Raw genomic sequence first — 22231 nt, forward strand, 5'->3', positions numbered from 1 at the left:
AACTTATTTACTTATACTGGACAAAACTCACAGTGCAGCTTCGCGGCTCTGTATTAATTGACAACTTAAAAGCAAGAGATTTCAGCCGTGCAAAAACCCTAAACCACTTTCTTCTCTGCGTCAACTACAACAATGGCAGCAGCAGCTCTGGACTCTGAAACTTCAAAGAAAGTCATTAGACAGGTTCAATTTATCTTTAATTTGCATTTACATAATCTTAAGCTTAATCAATTATTAATTCTTGCTTTAAAGATGCCACTTTTATTTTGTTAATTCTTGATTGTGATTTATTGGTGCAGGTTGAGTTCTACTTCAGTGACAGCAATCTTCCCAGAGATGGGTTTCTCTCAAAAACTATCAGTGAGAGTGAAGATGGTCGTATCCTTTTTATTTGCTGTATGTATATTGTATCTATGTGTGTGTATTTGTGTTTATTATAATGTTTTACTGTATTGAATATGTGGGTGAATCATGAATGTAACGTTATCATCTTTCTCTGATTAGATTTCATATGGGAACAATTTTTAAGCAACTGGAAATAAAGTTGTTTGAGTTTTTTCGTATTTTTCAAAGTTAACAAATAATGGGAGTTTAGTGTGTTTCTAATGTTATAAATTTTGTAATGGATGTATGTGTCATAGTGTATGATTGGGGGGAGTATGTGTTTAATTTTGTTGCATTTTTTTATTAGTAGGTATATTTTAAGGCAAGCTTTTATTGGGAATGACTGTGAAAATGAAACTTCATATCCTGACGGATTCTGTATTAAACTATCAATATAGCTATAAAAGAAAATAAATCATTTTCAGATTTTTGACTTAGTTGTTACTAAGGGTCTGTTTGGGAGTGCTGTTAAAAATTGCTGTGCTGTCAGAAAAAGTGCTGGTAAAAAAAGTGTTGTTGTAGAAATCAGATAACTGTTTGGTAATTTTTTGATATTTGCTTATTTTGAGTTATAATATAAAAAAAATAATGTTTTTGATGAGATTTGATAATGAAATCTATAACAGCTTTCTGCAAAAGCTGAAAAGCAGCTTTTTCCAAAAGCATGGGAGGACCTGCTTTCTTCAACAGCAGCTTTTCAGCTAAAAGCTGCTGTTCGGAAAAGCTGATTTTAGATTTACCAAACAGTTTTTCACCTGCTTTTCAGCAAAAAGCTGCTGTTGCTGTCTGCAACAGCAACCCCAAACGGTACCTAAGCCACCAGCAGTAAAGTCATCAACTTTCTTGGCATATATATTATTTTTCTTTCTTAATTTGATGTAAAAGTATTATATATATATATATATATATATATATATATATATATATATATAAATGCAGTTAGCATGATAGTTTTGCTTGAAATATTAGAATGGAGAAATTTAAAATGTATCTATACAGAAGAAAGTGCTACCATGTTTGGCTTCTCTTAACTGGATTTCTAGTGGTCAGCTTGGCGTTGATATGCTCATTCTCTAGGATGAGAGGTCATCTGGGTTTGGGAGATGCAAAACAGGAAGATATATCAGAAGATACAGTAAAATCTGTAGCTGAGACACTAAAGAGTTCCCCCTATTTAAAGATTTCTAAAGATGGTGAGTGTTCATTGCATTGTTTTCATGCGTATTTAGCCAGTTCAAAATTCTAGGGCCATGTTTTTTGTTTAGATCTGTGTTAAATAAAATGAACTAAATTTTAAGTCTCTGTTATTGCATTGTAGGTCAGAGAGTTGGTAGGACTACAGAATTACGAAAACCGGAAGAGATTATTGAACAATTAGATGCTAAAACAATTGCAGCATCTCCACTAGAGCACAATGTAAAGCTTGAAGATGTGGAGTCTTTCTTTGCTCAGTTTGCCAAGGTACTACCTGCCCTTTCCTAATTTACTCTCTCTAAACAAAAGTTGGGTGCCAATGTGATTGACTAATCCTTAATGTTTACGTCTATATTAATTGTTTCATTTAGTCTTCTCATTGTAGGATCTTTTGTTTAACCAAAATTGTAGTCTGTTGTCTTTATGGATGAAATTTGCTACTTCTGTATAAATATAGGAAGGTATCCAGCAGGTGTGGTGGCAAGCCATATTTACTAATTATAGGGTCTATATGATAATTTCATACAGAGAAGAGTACTAGTTGACATATGGACATAGCTGAGAATTGCCAACTAGTTAACATATTTTTAAGGAAAGTTTTAGATACATATTCCACACTTGGATTAGATTATGTGCCCATGTAATGTGCTGTTGGGGGGTTTATAATTTGTTTTGTGTTGGATAGATAGATTTGTAGTAATATCGACTATGTCAATCCTGATTGCAGTTTGGTTTTATGTGTAGCTGTGCTAGGTTCCTGTTTGTGTAATTTATTACTTACCCATTGGATAATAAGTTGAAAGTCCGGACATATACATGTTGTCTAATCTGATTTTAGTGTTCGAAAACAATGTAAAATAAAATAACAGAAAGTATTCACTTTGGTGATTTGTATATTTCACATTTGCATAATACAGGTAAATAGTGTGAGGCTGCCTCGTCATGTATCAGACAGTAAGCAGCTTTGTGGCACTGCTCTTGTTGAGTTTGCAACCGAGGAAGAAGCTGCAGAAGTTTTGAAAAAAAGTCTGGTATATGCAGGCGCCAACTTGGAACTTATACCAAAGTAAGCAGTATTATGAAAATCTGAAGTACAATATAATGTCACTTGCTACTTGTTAGGTTGATTCACCTTTGGTTTCTAAATGGAAAAGGGTTATCAATTCTTATATGATATTTCTACTTATATTTATATGCTGAGTTGATGAGCCAAACATTAGAATTTTACTCCCTTAGATACATAATAATATAATATCTGATCATGCGATTTCTTGGGACGTAGGTCAAGGTTAATGCTACATACTTATACTTAATATCTCCTTTTCTGGCGAATAACTATTTTATCAAAAGATAGAACATAGGTGTTTGTTGAAAATGTTGAGAATGATCTTCGGTGGAAGTTTTTAGGTGTGCACAACTTATGAAAGAATTTAGTTTCATATGCAGTAACATGCATGCAATAGGATTGTAGTATAATTAGTTTTTGCAGCGTACTTCAGTGTATGGTTTGGTTACTTGTTTCTAATGTGCTTAACATTTCAGGAAGGATTTTGATGCAGAACGAGAAAAGCTAGAAGAAGCTGAGAAATCTCGTCCCAAACATGACTTGAATCGTAAAAACAACTCAAAGGACGATAACAGCTACCCTAAAGGCTTAATTGTTGCATTTACATTAAAGAGTAAATCAGCTGATGATTCTGCAGAGAAGGATGGCAATGAGGAGCCCGCAAGTGTAAGTATTGATATTTCCAAGGTAGAGCCTGAACCAAATTCAGTTGAGCAAACTGCTGAGTTATCTGAAGATGCTAAAGTCAAAGAAGAAAGCCCGGAAGAAAACATCGAAACCAAAAGTGAAGAAATGGTTGAAGATGAACATACTAACGGAAGTGATCAAGGTAAAGATGAAAAAGAATCTTTTGATATATCTAAGCAAAAAGAGGAAGCTAAAGCTGGTACTGAAGGCAAATCAACTGCCATAATGTACAAGGACAACAAGGATGTTGTTCTACGTGAAGATCTGAAAAATGTTTTCAAAAAGTTCGGCTCAGTTAAGGTATGATCATGAATAGCTATTTGATCTCTTGAACTACTTTATATTATATGTAAGATTTAAAGCTGACCCATAGTATTATTAGGAAAAAAAAATCTAGTAGGAGTACGAATACCTCCACATGCTATGCAGCTACTTGTTTACTGGACAGTTGATTAGTTAAGTTTTCTTTAGTTACTAGAGCTATTCTCCTTTCTAATAATGTCTATGCTCAGCCTACTAAATACAGAAGCTTAATCCATGCCCTAAACGAGCTTCCTATATTTCCAAGGAATACACTAAAATTTTATTCTCATTCGTAAGGTTAATGTATTGTATGTCTGCAAACATTTATCCAGGAAATGCTAAAGGTTTTAGTTTCATTCATTTATCAGTTTCTAATCTTTGAAATGCAATTATAGACTTAAAATTAGGCCTGTGATAGTTTTTGCAAGTAGGACTTGCTTCAACTATTTACTAGAACACTTAAAATTGAAATTACCCCAGTACAAGAGATTTCCATATTCTAATTCAGGGAAAATTTCTTGCATTACTTTTTTAAATAATAAATTTTATAAAACATAAATCATATTGTAGTCACTCCCTCCCTTGTGACAATTTCTCTTTTCACTCCATAACACATTTTCCCGCTAACTTCTGCTCTCCCTTATGAGCTCTTGTGTAGTTTCTCGATTATATATGAAATATCATCTCTATGGTTCTTTGTGATACATTTGCGTCCTCAGCATATATAACATTCTTTTAAACATTTAGACTTACAATTTTAGACTACTAGAGGTTGCATTTTGTTAGTGTATTCATCCATGAAGCTTTCAGTCGTGGTTCTAAAATTTCTGGTCTTTCTAAAACATTATTTACCTACATTGTATTTAATTATTTATTATTAATACCTTAATGTGACAATTTTAGAAATTTTGTGATTTACATAGGAGAGCAAGACTGAGAGATACAAATTAATATTATCATTGGTGTATAAGTTTATATATTTTGCTCAAAACCATTATTTTTATTAGATTATAATGGAAGCTGGTAGATAAGTTTATAAATATATTTTTTCAAACCAAGCGCCTCGTTTGTATTACTAAAAGGAATTTCAAAACAAAAGCTTCTCATTTGCAAAAGAAGAGCCAAGTTTTCAGTCTTACTTTTTGTGTACACTGTACAGTGTATTGTGTTATACGTTTAAGGTGTTTTATGATATGTGAGTAAGAGCGAAGCCCTGAATATATTTTAATGGAAGACATGCAGAATTTGTAGTGGTTTAGATATTCTGCATGCCTTTCTATTATTAAGTGTAGAAGATACATTTTTAGTGCTATTTTATGAACTTATATTTTTAGCATATACTCTGCTAATTATATTTTTGTTATGATCTTTTGCAGTTTGTTGATTTTACAATGGGAGCTGAATCAGGATACATTAGATTCGAAGAAGCAGATGCAGCACAGAAAGCGCGTGCTGCTGCCGTACTTGCTGAAGAGGGTGGTTTGATGGTCAAAAACTATGTGGCTGTATTAGAACCAGTAACTGGTAGGCAGTCTCCTCAATTAAGTTAAATTATTCCTATACGCTTGTTGTTGACTTGTTGGAAGCAAGGATGTAAGTTTCATCATGTTTATAACTTGTTTTCCTGTTCCCGATGAAAAGGCTTAAGATGTATAATAGAACATTATTGGAGGATTTTTAATTAAAATGGGGGAAGAGCTTAGAGTGCCTTTTGGTAGAAACAGTCTAATGTAGGTATATATATATTTTTATTTAGTTGCCTCAAGGTCCGTGGCTTGTGCTTCCATGGACTTCATCAATTTTTATTTGTTCCGGGTGATTTTAGATCGGATTTATGTAGTACCAATAACACTTTCTGTTGCTGTTATGATTCATATAGGTGTCTTGATCAACTCTATTCTGGATCTTCATTATATTCTTTTAATCCTTTCAGGAGAGGCTGAAAAAACATATTGGGGTTTTCTTCGTGGTAATCAGGAGAAGTTCAAGGGCAGTCGTGGAAGGTATGATATGCAATCTGTTCATGCTCTGATTATTGTATGCAGAACAAAACAGTTGACTTATTAACTAGCCTAATCGGCTTTCACTATTAAAGTATGGCTATATGAACATGCATATGTATTGGAAGTTTTGGGGAAGTGCTACTATGCAAAAAAAACAAAGAAAAAGTGTTCTAAAATACATTTTCTTCTCAGGGGTGGGAAATCAAATAGAGGTGGGAGACAATATGGAAAGCACTCCCGTTCAAGGGATAATGATGACTCAAATCGTCCAAGAAAAGCACAGAAAGTATGAGAAACTTGGCCATGCAGAAGTTGTCAACAGTCTGAGGTCCAGTTTTCTCTGACACCGGCTTGCCGATTGTAAAATTTTTGCGTGGTTTTTAAGACTTTAGAGCCAAGTTCATCTCTGCTCCAATATACAAAACTTCTTGTGATATGGATGCAATCGAAAATGAGAAACAGTGTATTCTTTCCTAAAAATTTATATTTCAAGTTCGGTTTAAAAGTTTTTTAGTAGAAGTATGTAGCGATTTTTCAAAGTCCTATACTTGAAAGAAATAATGTGTTAAAGAAAGAATTTTTCTCCGTTTATTTCTTGTTAAAATGTTTTCATAGAATTTTCTTAACATTTCTTCAAAAAAAAAAAATCTCTAAAAAATTATTCAATAATCTCTTATGAAAATTTTCTCATAAACATTTTCATCCATATAAATTTCTAGGAAATTTTTCTACAGTATTTAGAAAACGTTTTGCCAATATTCCCTAAAAAATATTCCCATAAATAACATTTAATTCTTTTCTGAAAAATGCTCGACACGTTCCTCGTGAAAATAGAGAACTATAGAATTATATAATTATGTTCAAAAACCGGTTGAAGTTTAAAATTTTAATCCAACACAAAATTCTGATCCAGTTGAAAATTTATCAATTCTCTAGTTCAGAAAATATTCAAAAAAAATAAGAACCAGGACTTCTAAGTTATCTGAAATTATAGATAAAATTACAGAAACCATTGTTAGGGCAATAAAATCTAGGCAACAACTATATTTTAGACTTGCCGACTATAGTAAGACCTGACACAAATTTATTTGTATAGAAATTGACAGCCAACCGAAAGAGCATGCTGCTCCTATTTTAAACAAGAGATTGACAGCCAACTAAAAGAGCATGCTGCTACTGTAGACAATCATTCCTCACATCTTGTGATCTAATAAATTTCAAAGGCATTCTTGAGGATTATAATTTACTACAAAAACTTTAAACCTGCATTAGTGTAATATAAAAAATTAAACTTCCTCAGATACAGATTAGTAACATGTAATACCATGATAACATATCAGAGCTTATCTTAGCAAACAAAATGTCCTAAAAAACAGGCATAAGGAAAAAATTTCAGCAGATATTATGCCTCCAGCTTAACCCTGTCCATATCGGTCATTAATTCTTCAAGCTGCACAATTCACAAGATTGAAATTGTTAAGACCACATTTACTAAATTTCTTAGGCATAAAAAGTTTTATTAAAAAGAAATCATGTAGTATCAAATTATATAAACAAGGCCCACTTTGACAATCTGTCGCAGAAAATAATCTCCATAGCGCTTTGTTGGTTTCGACTCAACAACTTGAATCATGTCCTGCAGTCATGGAAGGAGGATTGTTTTTAACTGACTAACCGTTATCTGTCAAAACCAATATAAAGATAGTAAGATATTACTAAGGAGTTTGATACACATACGTCATTAATGGAGAAATCAATATCAGCATTGGAGACAACTTTCCCATCTGAATCAACGGCATGAGTCTTGTGCTTGTAACTCATCAAAATTGTCCTGCAAATTATCAGATACATTTTACCATATAATGTGTGGAAACTGCATTTACCAGACATTAAGGTAAACCCAAATCCTAATAATCACTGACCTTAAAGTAGGTTCATCCACTTCCATGTATGTTGCAAGCTTTCCTACAGAGATCGTTGAATAAACTTTCAAAAAGGTACGGACACCAGACAATAATTGTTGCTGCTTCACTTCATAAAGGAAGAGCTTCAGTTGAAGCCTATATGCATCCTGCCAAAAGGCAAATGCCGTAAGTCTCATACCTGTACATATCATACAGTATTTCATGCCTACGAGGGTGAAACCATAAAGGCTGGAAAAACTAATTACAGTAGAACTTTTTAAAATTATAGTCAAAGTCTATACTTCAACCACAGAATCTACTTTAATCCTCCACACATTTTAACAGTTAAATAGAATCAGACTACCACGTACCAATACATACCATCAAACACAATCTCTTCTATAAGATTGCCACAACAATGTACAAGTAAGAGTACCGCAAAAAGGAAATAATAAATGTTGGGAAAATGTATAAAGCCTTTTAGCACTACGCAAATATTACAGGCATGTTTGGAAGAAATACGTACCTGGTTGTAATTCACAAGAGGCTCCTCATAAGTTGGAGCAGATGGTGTAATAAACTTGGGACACGCATATGAGAAGAGTTCATCATAAAGAGCAAACGCTTCGTCGTCATACCTCTGCATTCGCAACATTTTCTCTCCATACTTTTCCCGCAACTGAGAGTTCACAGTCTCCTCCACAAGCTTCAATTGGGGGCAAAGAGAAAGAGAAACTGCCAGCAAAGCATACATCTGCTCATTTTTCTTTAAAATCTGTTCATACTGAGGAGATTTTTGGTGATATTGTTTAGTCTTGTAAATGTACAAGAGAATTTTGTTGAATTCTCGTATCGCTTCTACATATCTGCAATAACAAGAACACATTGGTTAATTTATTGTGGATGTTGACTACGAAACACAAGAAACTGCAATCATTAAATCCGTAGATAAGGAGAAAAATAATAAAGTATTTTTTAGCAAAGGGTCAACCTTCCACTTCTATTAGGCAATCTATGCGGTAATACAGTTTGTCAAATTCACTTATAAGAAGAAAATAAAGAATGGGCAAAAAAATTCTATACAAGCAAGGTCGGGTTTCATTGTTCGTAGAAATGTAACCAAAACAAAGGACGTTGTAATTCAAATTCTAAAAATTAAACGTAAGTACATAACTGTGTCCAACTGGATCCATAACAAAGAATATTGTAATTCCCTGACTTGAGAGTACGGCATGTCTGATACCACACCCGAGTCTAGGGTACATTGGCTATCAACATTTAGTGACAGAAGTCACTTGCATATGTACCCACATACTTTTATTTCTTCATACAAGTGTAATTTCATTATGACATTACTATGTAATAACTCGGAACTATGCACTTCTGTCACAGGAGCACATACAACCAGGGAAAATAGCCCTCGAAATTGTCAAATTAATGGTAAAATGACACTGTCTGAAGATGCATTAAAAATGGGATCTATAGAAGAAATGAGATATTAACAGCCCTCAAGCAAAGCACAAATTATGGAACAAGAATCAAGAAGGATTAGTAGTAGTACGCAAAATAAACATCTGGGCAATGCCTTCAAAGAAACGGCAAGACAGGATTCTATCATTCTAAAGAAGCAAATATTCAACTCATTATATAATCCCGTATCAAGAATCAAGATACATAAGTTTTGCATTTAAACCAAACCTTCGTAATCAAGAAACATGATTAGGCAAGATGGAAACTATCAGTACATGCATAAAATCCAGAAATCAACATACATCATGTCATAGAACCCAGGAATAATGAAATATGGTTTCATTTGTTAATTTGAACCGAAAAACACACATAATTCAATATAGCTTTTGAAAATTGGACAATGGTAACATACCTCCTCAACATAAGATTGGCAAACCCATAATGATATATTGTAGCGATGTGGCTGCCTATCACTATAGTGAAAACGCCTTGCTGACTTATGTCAATTGGTTGTATGCACTTCAGGCCAGTGTGGTAATCACCTAACAAGCAATGTACTCGTAGCAAGCCAACCATGCTGAAATAACCTAAGACCTTCAGCACATTACTTCCACCAGTGTAATCATATCCATCATTAGCAGTGAACTGCTCAAGCCCTTCCTTCTCCTGCTCAAGAATTTGTATTATTGTTGATTTCTCCACTAGTGCTTGCAAGAAGTTGAGCACGCCATACACATTCCAGGCCTGAGAGAAAAAAATGAGATATAAATTCAAAATTCTAATCAAAGAGTAAATGGCAAATCAAGTATATTTTTTGTACTCCCTAAACTTTAGCCGAGGCATATTATATATATACAAGGCCAGCATAACTTATATTTGAACCTCTAAATAATGGCCATCTGATGTACTTGTTTTCTCATCGTTTAAGAACCAGCCAACTCTAAAAAGATACACAAAGTACCTGATCAAACTGCTTCAGAAGTGCAATTTCTGCTTCAGTCTTGTTCTTCATCTTTGCTCGGTACTGACAAAATGACTGGAACTGATACACAAACTCATCTACCATATCCCATAACCACTGATTTGGCAATTGCATATTTACAACTCCATGCAAAACTACCTAGCAGTCGCAGCAAAAAAAAAATATCAGCAAGAATTGTGCATACAACTTTTTCGAATATACATTAACATACTCGCACATGACAACAGTCAACAGGCATGTAAATGCATAAAAGAGACCAGCAAATTCAAATGCTCAGTAATTACTAGCACATTAGCCAATATAACACACTATATTGCCTTCTGACTTTCTTAGATTTACAATTTTTATAGAGGTTTAAACACAAAACGTCATATAACGTGTACATAACAAAATTAATGCAGCCCGTATGTTACTTATAAAATGTACCAATGTGTATATATTCAGGTTACCAGCATCTAATTCTGATCACTAAATAATGTCCCAGCAGAATTCTGTAGGTGAACTACAATAACAGCAACCGTAGCACAAAAATATTCCCTAATAGTACCTAAACAGTTTTCCGACCTTATTCCAGGTCTCCCGAAAATTTGACAAACTCTATACATTCCTAAGGCTCAATTATCTCTCTATTTATAAAACACAGTAGCAAACCAATAAACATAAAAACAGTAGTAAAAATTATACTTCACACGAATATTCAATCTAAACAAAATAAAACAGCACACATTATCGACAACAGAACAATACGCAATAATCATCGATAGCGATAGAAATGACATAATTACATAAAAATGAGCAATGTATACCTGAAAGAGGCTACAATAATTGTCCCAAGAGTCAATCCTCTGCTTCAAAGTAGGCGAGAGCCTGGCGTAAAGATGTCGAAACCACATCTCCCGATACAACAAGCAGAAGACGTGATCATTATCCACGTACTGCGCCACCGCATCCACAGAAGGCCAAGGAGTGTCCTTGAACAAGCGCTCGCTTAGGGTTTGAAACGAGGTCTCGTACATCTGGTGAATCTCGTACACATTCTTCTCGCGGATGTGTCGGTAGAGATGGACGACGAAGGATTTCACGGAGTCGGGTACGAAATTCGGGTCGTACCCGGCGGAATCGAGCTGTTGAGTGTCGTCGAATTCGTAATTGGACGCCATTGTCGAAAGAGGGGTGGAATTAGGGTTTGGGGATAAGAAAAGAGTGATGGTGTCTGTGTTAAGCCCTAGCCTGAGTGTAGAGAGTCGAGAGTGTGTTTGGGTTGGGGATACGGTAGTTGATTTTGGGCCTGTTTTGTTTAATGGCCAAAGCCCATTTTCCGGTTCCTCACGAACAAAGTAATGTACACCGACGATTATCTGAAATAAATTACTTATTAAAATTTTCAAATATAAATGAATAAATGAATATTATAAATATTTTTTTTGAAGAAATTTAACATTTAGCTTGCATATATTATTAAAATATCATATGAATATGAATATTTTCAATACATTTTTTAAAATATCTTATAAATTAATTGGAATTCAACTAAAAATTATAGCACACAATACTCCATCCTCTTAAATTAGCTAGTCTCTTCGTCCCAATCATTTCTTTACAAGTGGTCGGACACAAAGGTTAAAAAGCAGTGGAAGAAAGAAAGAAAAGTAAATAAAGCGGCGGGACTCGTTAATTTTAGTTTTAATATGTAGAGTTGAGATAGTGGGGGAAAGTAGTGGATGTAATTGATTTTTATAGAGCTGAAACGAACTCGGACGAACTCTTACCAAATTTGAACAAAATCTTAACGAACCGAACAATGTTCGATAATTTTATCGAACAAATTTTTATATCCGAACTCGAGTACGGTAACGAACCAAACAGAAACAAACCGAACACCAACAATTCGCGAACAATGTATATTTTAAAAAAATATTTAGGCTATTTTTAAATTAATTTAATTAGAAATATAACCCAAATATTTTATTTATATATTTACAACATATACAATATCAATTTTAAATAAATCTGCAATTATAAAATAATATTAATACCTAAATTTTGGATATTATATATCATATTTACATATAAGATTGTAAATATTTTTATTTATTGTCGAACGAATACGAATTTCTCGAACTCGAGAGCCGAACACGAGCTTGACAAATCGAACACGAAGTGAGCATCCCAAAAGTTCGGTTCGTTAAGTTTATCGGACGGAAAATGTTGTCCGAACTCGTGTTCAGTAAGTTTATCGGACGAATTTACCGAACTCGAACACGAACCGCACCGAGCGAGCTTACCGAACAGTTCGTTCGTTTACAACTCTGGATTTTATATTATAAAATATTATCATTTTGATAACTTTTGAAATATAAATAATTGGATTAAACATCTTAAAACGGAAAAATGTAAAGAAATGGTTGGCACGGACATAATATTATGTTTGTTGATTAATTTGGAGTATCTTCCAGTTTTCCAAATTCTAAAATAAAGTTTAAATATAATTTATTGATACAAATCCTTATTATCATTATCATTATTACTATTATTATTATTATTTGTCAGAATATTATTGTTATTTAGTGTACTACAAATTTTCATGTAATTTGGCAAGATGTTAAAAATAAAACATAATTAATTATATATTTTCTTTAATTTAGAATAGCAGATGATTTGATCTTTATCATGTAATTTGAGATTGAAAAAATATATTTTTAAAAAAATTTCAACTAATTTAATATCAAGAAATCAAGAAATAAATTTATTAGAAATTGTAAATGACAATCGCATAAATATTTTTCGGATTTTAGGACAACGGTAATTTAGAAAGAGGAGTCGGTGTTTCAGTTTCAAAGACTTTTTGCGTCACTTTGTTAATCTCATCCTTGATCCTCCTCTGTGCTCGAACTAACATCGACGGTGAGATACACCTTTCTCCCTCTTTCTTCATTCTTTCTTTCAATTCTAATTTGTTTCTTTTATTCTCTTGAATCGGCGTTTAAGCTCTCCGATCTGCCTTTTCTGTTCACAGTTTTCTGGGAATTGCATCTCCTCCAAAGTGTCGCTTAAAACATGCAGGTCTCAATCTCTACACACAACTGCTTTGCATCTATATATTCGCTTACTCATTTGACCAATTCAATAATCAACAATTCATGTTTTTACTGGATAGCGTAGGCCATAGCGGCATCGCATTTAATTCAATTTTACCTCATACTGATTGTTGTTAATTGTGTTATCTGGTATCTAAGGCAGACTAATTTTTAAGTAAATCTTTGTATTTGATTAGTGTTCACTTTTCCAATTCAACATATACAGCTAGAGCCAGCGTTCAGTTTTCTTTTGTTAATAGTCTATGTTCCGATATTAACAGAGAGGTCATCAGCATTTGGAAGAAATAAGTGCTCCAACAAACATCCTAACATGTGCCTTATTTTTAAGCACTAGTATGCATGTCCTAAACTATTTTTATTAATAAAAAATTAGTTTTCCTCCATAAGGCACAACTATAAGACATATTGTTGAAGTTCATATAAATATTGTCCTAAATCGCTAGTACACTATTTTTTAATATATTTATAGGCCATTTGGTAAAAAATTGTTGGACTTTCTCTTATTGGCGGTTTGATTGGGGGTAATTTAGAAAGAGAAAGGGAGTATATTTTTCACTAAAATTGTCATTATCTGTGACTTTTTTTTGGCACTTGACTCGGTTTTTTTTGTTTTTTTGTTTTTGCTAAGTACTGGACTCGGTGTTTAGCTACAAGTACTCTTTCAGTTTGTACATTTTGCAAGTTCAGTGACTAGAGGTCCCTAACTTTCATTGTTATAAGTTAAAGTTGACTTGTAATTACGATTCTCGTGTTACAAAACTTTTTTTTTTTGGTGTATGTTGATTTACAGGCATCACGTGCTAGACTATTCAAGGAATACAAAGAGGTGCAGAGGGAAAAATCAGCAGATCCAGATATTCAACTTGTCTGTGACGATTCCAATATATTTAAGTGGACTGCTCTTATCAAGGTAAGTTTTACACTTGCGGAAATAAATAACAACAAATTACTTTTTTTTTTTTGACTAATCGGTGTTATTAGGGGCCTTCGGAAACTCCTTATGAAGCTGGTGTTTTCCAGCTTGCTTTCTCTGTCCCTGAGCAATATCCTTTGCAGCCTCCTCAAGTGCGATTCTTAACAAAAATATTTCATCCAAATGTACATTTCAAGGTACAACTCTCCAGTATTTTGTCTTTCACTTAGGTTGTGTGCGCTTCGAAAATATGGTAAAGGAAAGGAATGGAATAAAAAATCATGATAATAATTCAAGGAGAAAGAAAGTATGTAGGTGAGAATAGTGAACAACTAAAAGGCTGCGTTCAGTTGGATGGAATGGATTGAAGGGAAAATGGAATTAAATTTGTATTCTAAATTGGTGGTGATTAGAGAAAATGTCTATAATTTTCATCCCTGATTCCCTTCTATCATTCCAATCCAAATATTTAAAATAGAATTATAACCCCACGTGTTATGTAAGGAATGCTCATTCCATTTCTTAATCATGTTTCCCTACAATCTTAATCATAGAAAATTTAGAATCACTCACATATATAGCACTATTTTCTCATACTTTCTTCATAAAACTTCGTCATAATTTTTTATTTCATTCTCTCCCCATTCCATTATATCCAAGTGAACGCAACCTAAGAGAGTAAAAATTTTCCTCAGATGAAAATTGTAGGTAACATGAGCAAGGGGAATGTAGCATTCCTTCCAACTTTGGGGGGAGGGGGTAAAGTATCAGTTTAGATTGTCAGGGGAGGAAATATGAATGGAAAGAGGAATAAAAAATTATGAACATTCCATCGTTAAGGAGTAAAATTAAATTTCTTTCCATTTTTCCTCCCATTTCACTCCATCCAAGTGAACGCAACCTTAGAGAACATGAATAAGAATGTCATGTGGTGCAAGTCAGAATTTTGTTTACTTTAATTGTGTATATGATTCTCATAAGTTAGGTTAGAGTAGATTATTGGGTGACTTCCTGACTTCTGCATGAAATGTTGGTATATTATAATATTATGGAGGAGATGTAGCAATCATTTTTTCTTTTTTGCATTGATTTAAAGGGTGGATATAGGTTTATGACCTGCACCATGAATGACTGCTGGATCTCCAGTATTTGTGTTGTGAAATCAGCAATTTGTCGATTTGCTATTGTTTTGTACAATAACATCAATATTCTCTTTCAATTACTAATATATGTTTTATCATCGTTTAAATGATGGAAGCAGAATGTTAGACTAAAAATAAAAGTTTTAATATGCTGAATTTTAATTGGTTCATACATCTGACACATAGCACAATTATGTGTTTTTTTAGGTCTTACCTTTTGGCATTTTTGTAATGAATTAGCTAGGATTTACTAACTCAAACAGAATAACAGTGCTTAGATTACTCCAGGATAAGAAGTTCAATTACAAACGATACTAGAAATGCTCAGATCTAGACTTAGAAAACACCCCAGTTCGAGGAGAGGTCGCCTCCCTCAAGGAATAAAATACTCGCACAATATTCAATACCCTAATCCCCTACTTTCTTTCCTTTATATATATTCCTATCATTATTCTATTTTCCTTATTTCTCCATATCTTTGGCATTTCCTGTTTTACCCCTCCTCTTAAAACTCAGCAACGGGGGTGTAATCATTGAATTCCTTGCATATTTCTTTCAAAATAATTCCAGTTGCTTCCTGTGTCTCTATCACTTGATGACAGTCACATGATAAAAAATATTATTCATTCTAGAGTTTTGGCACATCACTAAGAAAAGGGTTAGTTGTACTTTTTGCATTGCTTGGTGGGGGAAAGGAGGGTCAGGTAAGTGAAAAGTTTTAGTTTTTTATATCTCCAAGCAGTCCCTCTTCCCCTCTTCAAAGGGAAATAGAACAAAAGCTATATCTGCACAAGAAAGCTGATATTAATTAACACTGCTTCTGTGAGTTTCATTTCTTATTTACTTCTACTTTGGTCCTTCCAGACAGGAGAGATTTGCCTTGACATCTTGAAGAATGCATGGAGCCCAGCTTGGACACTACAGTCTGTTTGCAGGGCCATAATTGCCCTGATGGCTCACCCAGAACCTGATAGTCCACTAAATTGTGATTCAGGTAAACATCTCAAAAGTATTTTTATGTAAATGACTTTTTGGCTTTCTGGTAAACCATAATAATATCCTGGCTATTTTTTTATATTATTCTTTAGCTTTTTACTTGGTTCACTTTTAGCTCATTTGGGTCGTTTGGTTCACCGAGTGGTATGGGGTTGGAATGAGGAATAGGGTTAAGGTGGTATGGGTTTAAGGTATCATATCTGATATCATGTGTTTGGTTGAGTTCTGGAATCAATATATTCAATTTTAAAAAAAGTATATTATTAATTTATATTAATTAAAAAAATTAAAAATTATTATTATATATTATATTTTTTTGCATCATTGATTATTGTTGTATTAAAAATTAAAAATTAACATTTAATTACTGAAATAGAGACAAAAAATCAAAAATGAAATTGATTCCCATACCCTCCACCTCATACCCACCTCCTCCTTTGGGTATCAAAAACCCATACCTGATTTCAGATGCCCGTCAACCAAACGACTCAAGGGATTAATAATACCTAGAAAGAGGGTGAAAGTAAACCCCCCACCCCCCAACAATGAACTAGAAAGTTGTCAAATAAAACAGTGCATAAAATAATTTTTAAGGATTATGTATTGCTGAACTGAGTCGAAATTTTAGATAGCCCAGAATTTAGTATAATTTTGGCAAACAAACATAATCCCTATATTTTACTTAAGGACTGTTCTGAATCAGACATTTCTGCAATCGTACTTTTGCAGAGTTTATGGGTTTGTTTATATGTTCATGTGACTGTGGGGGTAAGACTATGATAAAAAAAAAAAAATGGAGGTATGGTACATCAAATTCTGGCATTAGTTTGATCTAATTTTATCAGAAATTGATGTTTTAATTATGGGGTATCCTGTGTAGGATTAGTTTTTCTGCTTCTCTTGGTTACAGTGACGGAGCTACCCATGGGCCATGGTATGCTTGTCCTGCACACTTTCAACTTTCCCAGAGAAATAGCAATTTGTTTATAAGATATCCTAAATCAATATACAAGTGTGGAGGGCTATACAAAATGAGCAATAGCTCCGTCACTGTAACCAAGAGAAGCAGAAAAACTAATCCTACACCAGATACCCCATAATTAAAACATCAATTTCTGCTTCTCGTGTGCTTGTCCTGCACACTTTCAACTTTCCCAGAGAATTAGCATTTAGCAATTTGTTTATAAGATATCCTAAATCAATATACAAGTGTGGAGGGCTATTGCTCATTTTTACAAAATCTGTGTATCTTTTTGTATTTTGCTGTATGACCCCCCCACCCCCCCCAACCCACATCAACACAAATGCTTTTCATGTTTTTCACATTTAATTAACAAATATACTTTTGTGTTAAATATTTTTTTATTATTATGAAGGGGCTTTATTGAATTCTAAATATTGCTAATATACTCCACTTTCAGATTATGCGTACTAAATTTAAAAACTATATTTTGATTATATCGTTATTTACATCAACTAAAATTACTTATCTGCACTTATATGTTAAGGTTTTGAGTTATGTGTGTGTGTGTGTGTCTGAATATTAGTGCAAATATATATTGTGTCTAAAAGAAAATTTTCGCCGACCCTCTCTTTGGCTCTGGCTCTGCCAACGTAGTCAATTATCAGGCCACAACGACCTATATCCGTGACTCTTACATGTGAAAAGCAGTCCAGAGAAAGGGCAATAAGCTAGGAAGTTATATATTTGTGAATAGCCTAAAGTTATAAATTAGTACCTCTATAAGGGTTACTAGTTTTTTTCCTTATACAACACTCACATAAATTAATTAAACACATTTAATGAGCTTGCTTTATGATAATTTAACTTATTGTTTAAAATCGTTGCATAGGTAATCTTCTTCGTTCTGGTGATATGAGAGGATTCCAGTCTATGGCAAAAATGTATACTAACCTAGCAGCAAGGCCGAAGAAAGGATAAATTGGTAATTTTGTATAAATGCTTTTCAGTGTCTGAACAAATCTGTCAAACTATCATTATTGCTCAATGTGATTAACTATGGCAATTGTAATAATGTGTTCCACCTGTTCACTATACCTGACACTTGCATCAATCTCTCTTGAATCTTGATAAATAATACTCCCTCCGTTTACATTTACTTTTCATGTTTCAAATGTCGATATGGTTCATGACATGAGACAAAATAATAATTTACCTCTAATTTATAAGACTAAATATAATCATGAGTGATCATATTGGATTCGTATTTATGAATATTTTAATACGGTGAAATTTTTATATTTAATATTAATATAAAATTAAAGATATTAACGATCAAATTAGGGATGACAACGGGTTGGATCGGTTCGGATATTTGAGATATCCAAATCCAAATTATTTTTAAAATCCAAATCCAAATCCAATCGGGTTTCACATATCAAATCTAAATCCAAATCCACGGGTTTCGGATCGGGTTCGGGTTTATTCGGGTTTATCCAAAACCTGAATTCCGAAATTTATATAGTATTGTAAAAATATTATTTTTGATTTTTTCACCCTTAAATTTCATTATATTTAAAACTAAACTACTTTAATAATAAAGCATTACACATTAATAAAATCTTGAACCGTATTTAATAATTTCTAAACACAAATCTTCACTGTATGGAGTATGAAATTTTAAAGTAACTCATTAGTTAAACAAAAAAAGTCAATATAACCCAAGAATATACACATTCACACTCTACCTATATATATATAAACACAATTTAGTAGATTTAAAATTGAAAAAAGTATATTAGTAATACATATACATATACATATACATATATTTGGATTTTTTTTCGGGTTTCGGGTTTGGATCGGATTCGGATTTCGGGTCGGGTTTCGATACGGAATACCTAGTATCCAAATCCAAATCCAAACTCGTTCGGGTCTAAAAATCAAATCCAAATCCAAATCCAAAATATCGGATTCGGTAAGATCCATTCGGGTCGAAACGGTCGGGTATCCATTCGGATCGGTTTTTTCTGCCATCCCTAGATCAAATATGTGTGTGGCAAGGGTAATAAAGGCAAACAAGAAAAGTATTAAGAGACGGAGGGAGGAGTGAGTATCGCTAGTTGAAGTAAAGCTCACTGGGCTCCATTCTAAATCTATAAAAAAAGGAGGAAAAAAATTCTAATAAAACAAATTTTTTTAGTTCGGAGGCACCTATTATCTAATAAAATGAAATAGGATTCATACTTAAATATTTGTTGTATTATTCAATGCACCATATTTTTTAATTTGTAATATTGTACAAAAGACAGATCACAAGAAATAGTTGAATTTTGAGGAAAAAGACTCTAAACTCTCATATGAGATGAAAAAAAATATTCCAAGACAAATTATAAGAGAGATTTTGTTTCTTTAACTTATCTTTTTTGTTCTACAATGATCAACACAGGTGTGTGCTTGAACTACAAATATACATGTATATTATTTGTAATATTTTTCAAAATCAAGTATAATATAATTTTATTGTAATACTATAATTGATCTAGTACTTAAGTTTTATATAGATGTAAAATGAAAAGGTGTAAAACAGTACTAATTTCATCGATAAGAAATGAGTAAACTAAGATATTTTTTAAAGACTCGCTTTGCATTTTAATGACTTGTTTGTGATTAATGAATAAAGTAATATGTAATTTAGTTCGCCGTTTTATTTTTTTAAGTGTAGTTGTATTGTTAAATCCATTTCATATCTAAAATATTTTTTAATTAAATTTGTATTCATTTTGTTTTTCTTATAAAAGATATTATTCTAATTTTTTTTTCTTTCATTAGTTGACATAGTATATTTTATTTATCATATAATAATAATTATGTCAACTTTAATTCTTTAAAACATAATTATGACATTTTTTTTTATAAAATATGTTTTTAATGAATTTATTAGATAAAATTAACTTAACAATTAAATATTCTACACCTAACCACACCCTAGGTTTAAACCTATTTCAAAGTTAATCACTAACACAATTTGAAATATATCTCAATAAAAACAAGAATAAGAAAAAGATACTGTGAACAAAATTGTGTACCACTATCTTTAGTTTTTCATTTATTGGTTGCATTGAAAAAACAGAATGTTGTAAAGGGGATAGACAAGGAGGTCGATAGCAATCACTGAGCACTATTGTGTAGAGAAAAACACATGCGCCTGCTCTTTGGTCAAATTTCAATCAAAATTTGACCTTGTAGTTATTTTCAAAACAATATAGAGTCCGGGTGAACTTATGACACTTATAATTTAATTTAACTTATTTGATAAATTGATAATTTAAAATATTTTGAATAATTTTAACTTAATGACTCAGGTTTATTAAAAATAGAATTTCAACTTAAAGTTAAAAATAGTTTTAAGTTTATGACTTAAAACGCCGGGACAAGGCTCATAGTAAAATCAGACTTTATATCATGGTTGACCTATTTCTAGAACCATATTCTGACACAGCCCTTTGTGGTTGTTATATGGTCGATTTATATATTCTGATTGCATTAGCGAAGCTTTACATCATGTTCCAAATTTTTGATAGGGAAGGAAACAAATAAAAATGAGATAAAGTAGTATACTTTTATTCTATTTGTATTTTGAATTGTTTAAAAAGGTTAGAATCAAATGAAAAGAATGTAATTAAATTTTAACATAATTTATTATAAAATTTTCATTCCACAACTGAGATTTGAAAGTAAGACAAATTTATTTTAATACTTCTACCCCTTGATATTTAATTCTTTTGATCACTTCGATGCTAATATTCACACGTGCACGTGTACTTTTTCATAGTTAAACATTTTCTTCGATATTGATATATAGCTGTCGCCTGTCAGAACTGTTGGGCAGGATTTATCGGTTTAATTTATGTTTTAAGATGAAAAATATATTTTAGTGTAAAAAATTGGAAGCCGACTTAAGATTAAAAATAAGTGAGAAGTTGGTAGGATATTTTTTTGAAACAACTTATTTTTTTATATAATTATTTTAATAAAAATCAATTTCATCACTCAAATAACTTATAACCTATCACATTTACTTTTATTATTATAGCTTTATTAAGTCACATGTCACCTAAAATATAAAATTATCTAAAAAGATAATTTAAACTGCACCCTTATCACGTTAAATCAATATAAATTATAAGCCACAATCTTAAACTTATGGTTCTCTTTAATTAAATCTCGATTTTGATTCATATTTTGCTTCATTTTTATTTTTATTTATGATTATGCAAGGATATGATTTATATCAAAACCAAATAATTTATGGATGTTCAGGAGGAATTCGGTAAATACATAATTGGATATTGCTAGAATAATCGAATTACAAGATTTTGAGTTTTCATTTAATCTTATCTCGAATTTAAAAGGTGTCTCTCGTCGTATCCTTTTTCAAGATGCATTCGTATCCTATTTATATTTATAAGAGATCAATTCACTATAATTATTTTTATCTCCATTTTTATTAAGATATATATTGGTATTTCGTGATTTTATTTTTTATTCATATTTATGTGATATATTCCGAATTTGAAGGATATCATTATGATATTTTGTCTAAATAATTAGAGGTTATTTTTCATTTTCAGGAGAAAAAATAATTAACTCATGATTTAAATAAATTATTTAATAAATTAAATTAAAATATTAGATAGACTCTTGAGGCTTCTAAAATATACGGTACCAGCTGCAACCTTCCAATTCTTTCAGTGCAGTTAGAGGAGCGGGAGAACTGTGCATTGAATTTTCCGAATTTTCCCTGGAAACTATTAGAAGTGGGACATGCAGGTGCCTGTAAATTGTATACATTCAAATGCAAATAAGAAAAAAAATGCATGAAGTAAAAAGGATACTTCTTGTCTTGAATATTATCAACATCGATTTTTCTTCCTCCGTTTAATTCTTAAAACATGTACGCATCTCTTTGTTTGCACGCCCTCACAACTCACAATTACATAAACCACAACATCACCGTATGTAACTTGTGTTTTATTTTTTATGTGGGTACTGGGTCCCAACAACCAATTTCTCTGTCTATCTGTTTTACATTGCATTTGTCATCCCTTATGAGATTCATATAGAC

General features: G+C 32.3%; 3 protein-coding genes across 3 annotated transcripts; 2 read left to right on the forward strand and 1 right to left on the reverse strand.

Moving 5' to 3' along the window:
• The first annotated feature begins 27 nt into the window (after positions 1–27).
• LOC108210130 (la protein 1) lies at positions 28–6150 on the forward strand. The gene is made up of 9 exons (XM_017381400.2): positions 28–183; positions 300–378; positions 1428–1577; positions 1703–1845; positions 2496–2644; positions 3121–3631; positions 5011–5158; positions 5568–5637; positions 5830–6150. The coding sequence occupies exons 1-9, from the start codon at positions 133–135 to the stop codon at positions 5927–5929; spliced, it is 1401 nt and encodes a 466-aa protein (XP_017236889.1). The 5' UTR covers positions 28–132; the 3' UTR covers positions 5930–6150.
• A 729-nt stretch (positions 6151–6879) lies between these two features.
• LOC108210115 (uncharacterized) lies at positions 6880–11318 on the reverse strand. Its single transcript, XM_017381381.2, has 8 exons — positions 10800–11318; positions 9973–10131; positions 9424–9755; positions 8068–8407; positions 7560–7708; positions 7375–7468; positions 7202–7273; positions 6880–7087 (listed from the first exon to the last, which is right to left on the reverse strand). Exons 1-8 carry the CDS (start codon positions 11151–11153, stop codon positions 7040–7042), a joined length of 1548 nt encoding a protein of 515 aa, XP_017236870.1. The 5' UTR covers positions 11154–11318; the 3' UTR covers positions 6880–7039.
• Positions 11319–12782: 1464 nt separating this feature from the next.
• On the forward strand, positions 12783–18262 carry LOC108206241 (protein PEROXIN-4). The gene is made up of 6 exons (XM_017376473.2): positions 12783–12897; positions 13010–13056; positions 13882–14001; positions 14073–14201; positions 16011–16140; positions 17996–18262. Exons 2-6 carry the CDS (start codon positions 13051–13053, stop codon positions 18082–18084), a joined length of 474 nt encoding a protein of 157 aa, XP_017231962.1. The 5' UTR covers positions 12783–12897; positions 13010–13050; the 3' UTR covers positions 18085–18262.
• The last annotated feature ends 3969 nt before the right edge of the window (positions 18263–22231 follow it).

This window comes from Daucus carota, chromosome 2 (assembly GCF_001625215.2).
Source record: "Daucus carota subsp. sativus chromosome 2, DH1 v3.0, whole genome shotgun sequence".
Taxonomy (NCBI): domain Eukaryota; kingdom Viridiplantae; phylum Streptophyta; class Magnoliopsida; order Apiales; family Apiaceae; genus Daucus; species Daucus carota.

Coding starts and splice junctions, on each gene's coding strand:
- LOC108210115 (XM_017381381.2), bottom strand. CDS start 11,153: ATGGCGTCCAATTACGAATTCGACGACACTCAACAGCTCGATTCCGCC. Junction 7,274..7,374: donor TTGATTTCTCCATTAATGAC/GTATGTGTATCA, acceptor CCATGACTGCAG/GACATGATTCAAGTTGTTGA. Junction 7,088..7,201: donor TTCTGCGACAGATTGTCAAA/GTGGGCCTTGTT, acceptor TGAATTGTGCAG/CTTGAAGAATTAATGACCGA.
- LOC108206241 (XM_017376473.2), top strand. Junction 14,002..14,072: donor AGTGGACTGCTCTTATCAAG/GTAAGTTTTACA, acceptor CGGTGTTATTAG/GGGCCTTCGGAAACTCCTTA. Junction 16,141..17,995: donor TCCACTAAATTGTGATTCAG/GTAAACATCTCA, acceptor ATCGTTGCATAG/GTAATCTTCTTCGTTCTGGT.
- LOC108210130 (XM_017381400.2), top strand. CDS start 133: ATGGCAGCAGCAGCTCTGGACTCTGAAACTTCAAAGAAAGTCATTAGA. Junction 1,846..2,495: donor TCTTTGCTCAGTTTGCCAAG/GTACTACCTGCC, acceptor TGCATAATACAG/GTAAATAGTGTGAGGCTGCC. Junction 2,645..3,120: donor AACTTGGAACTTATACCAAA/GTAAGCAGTATT, acceptor TTAACATTTCAG/GAAGGATTTTGATGCAGAAC.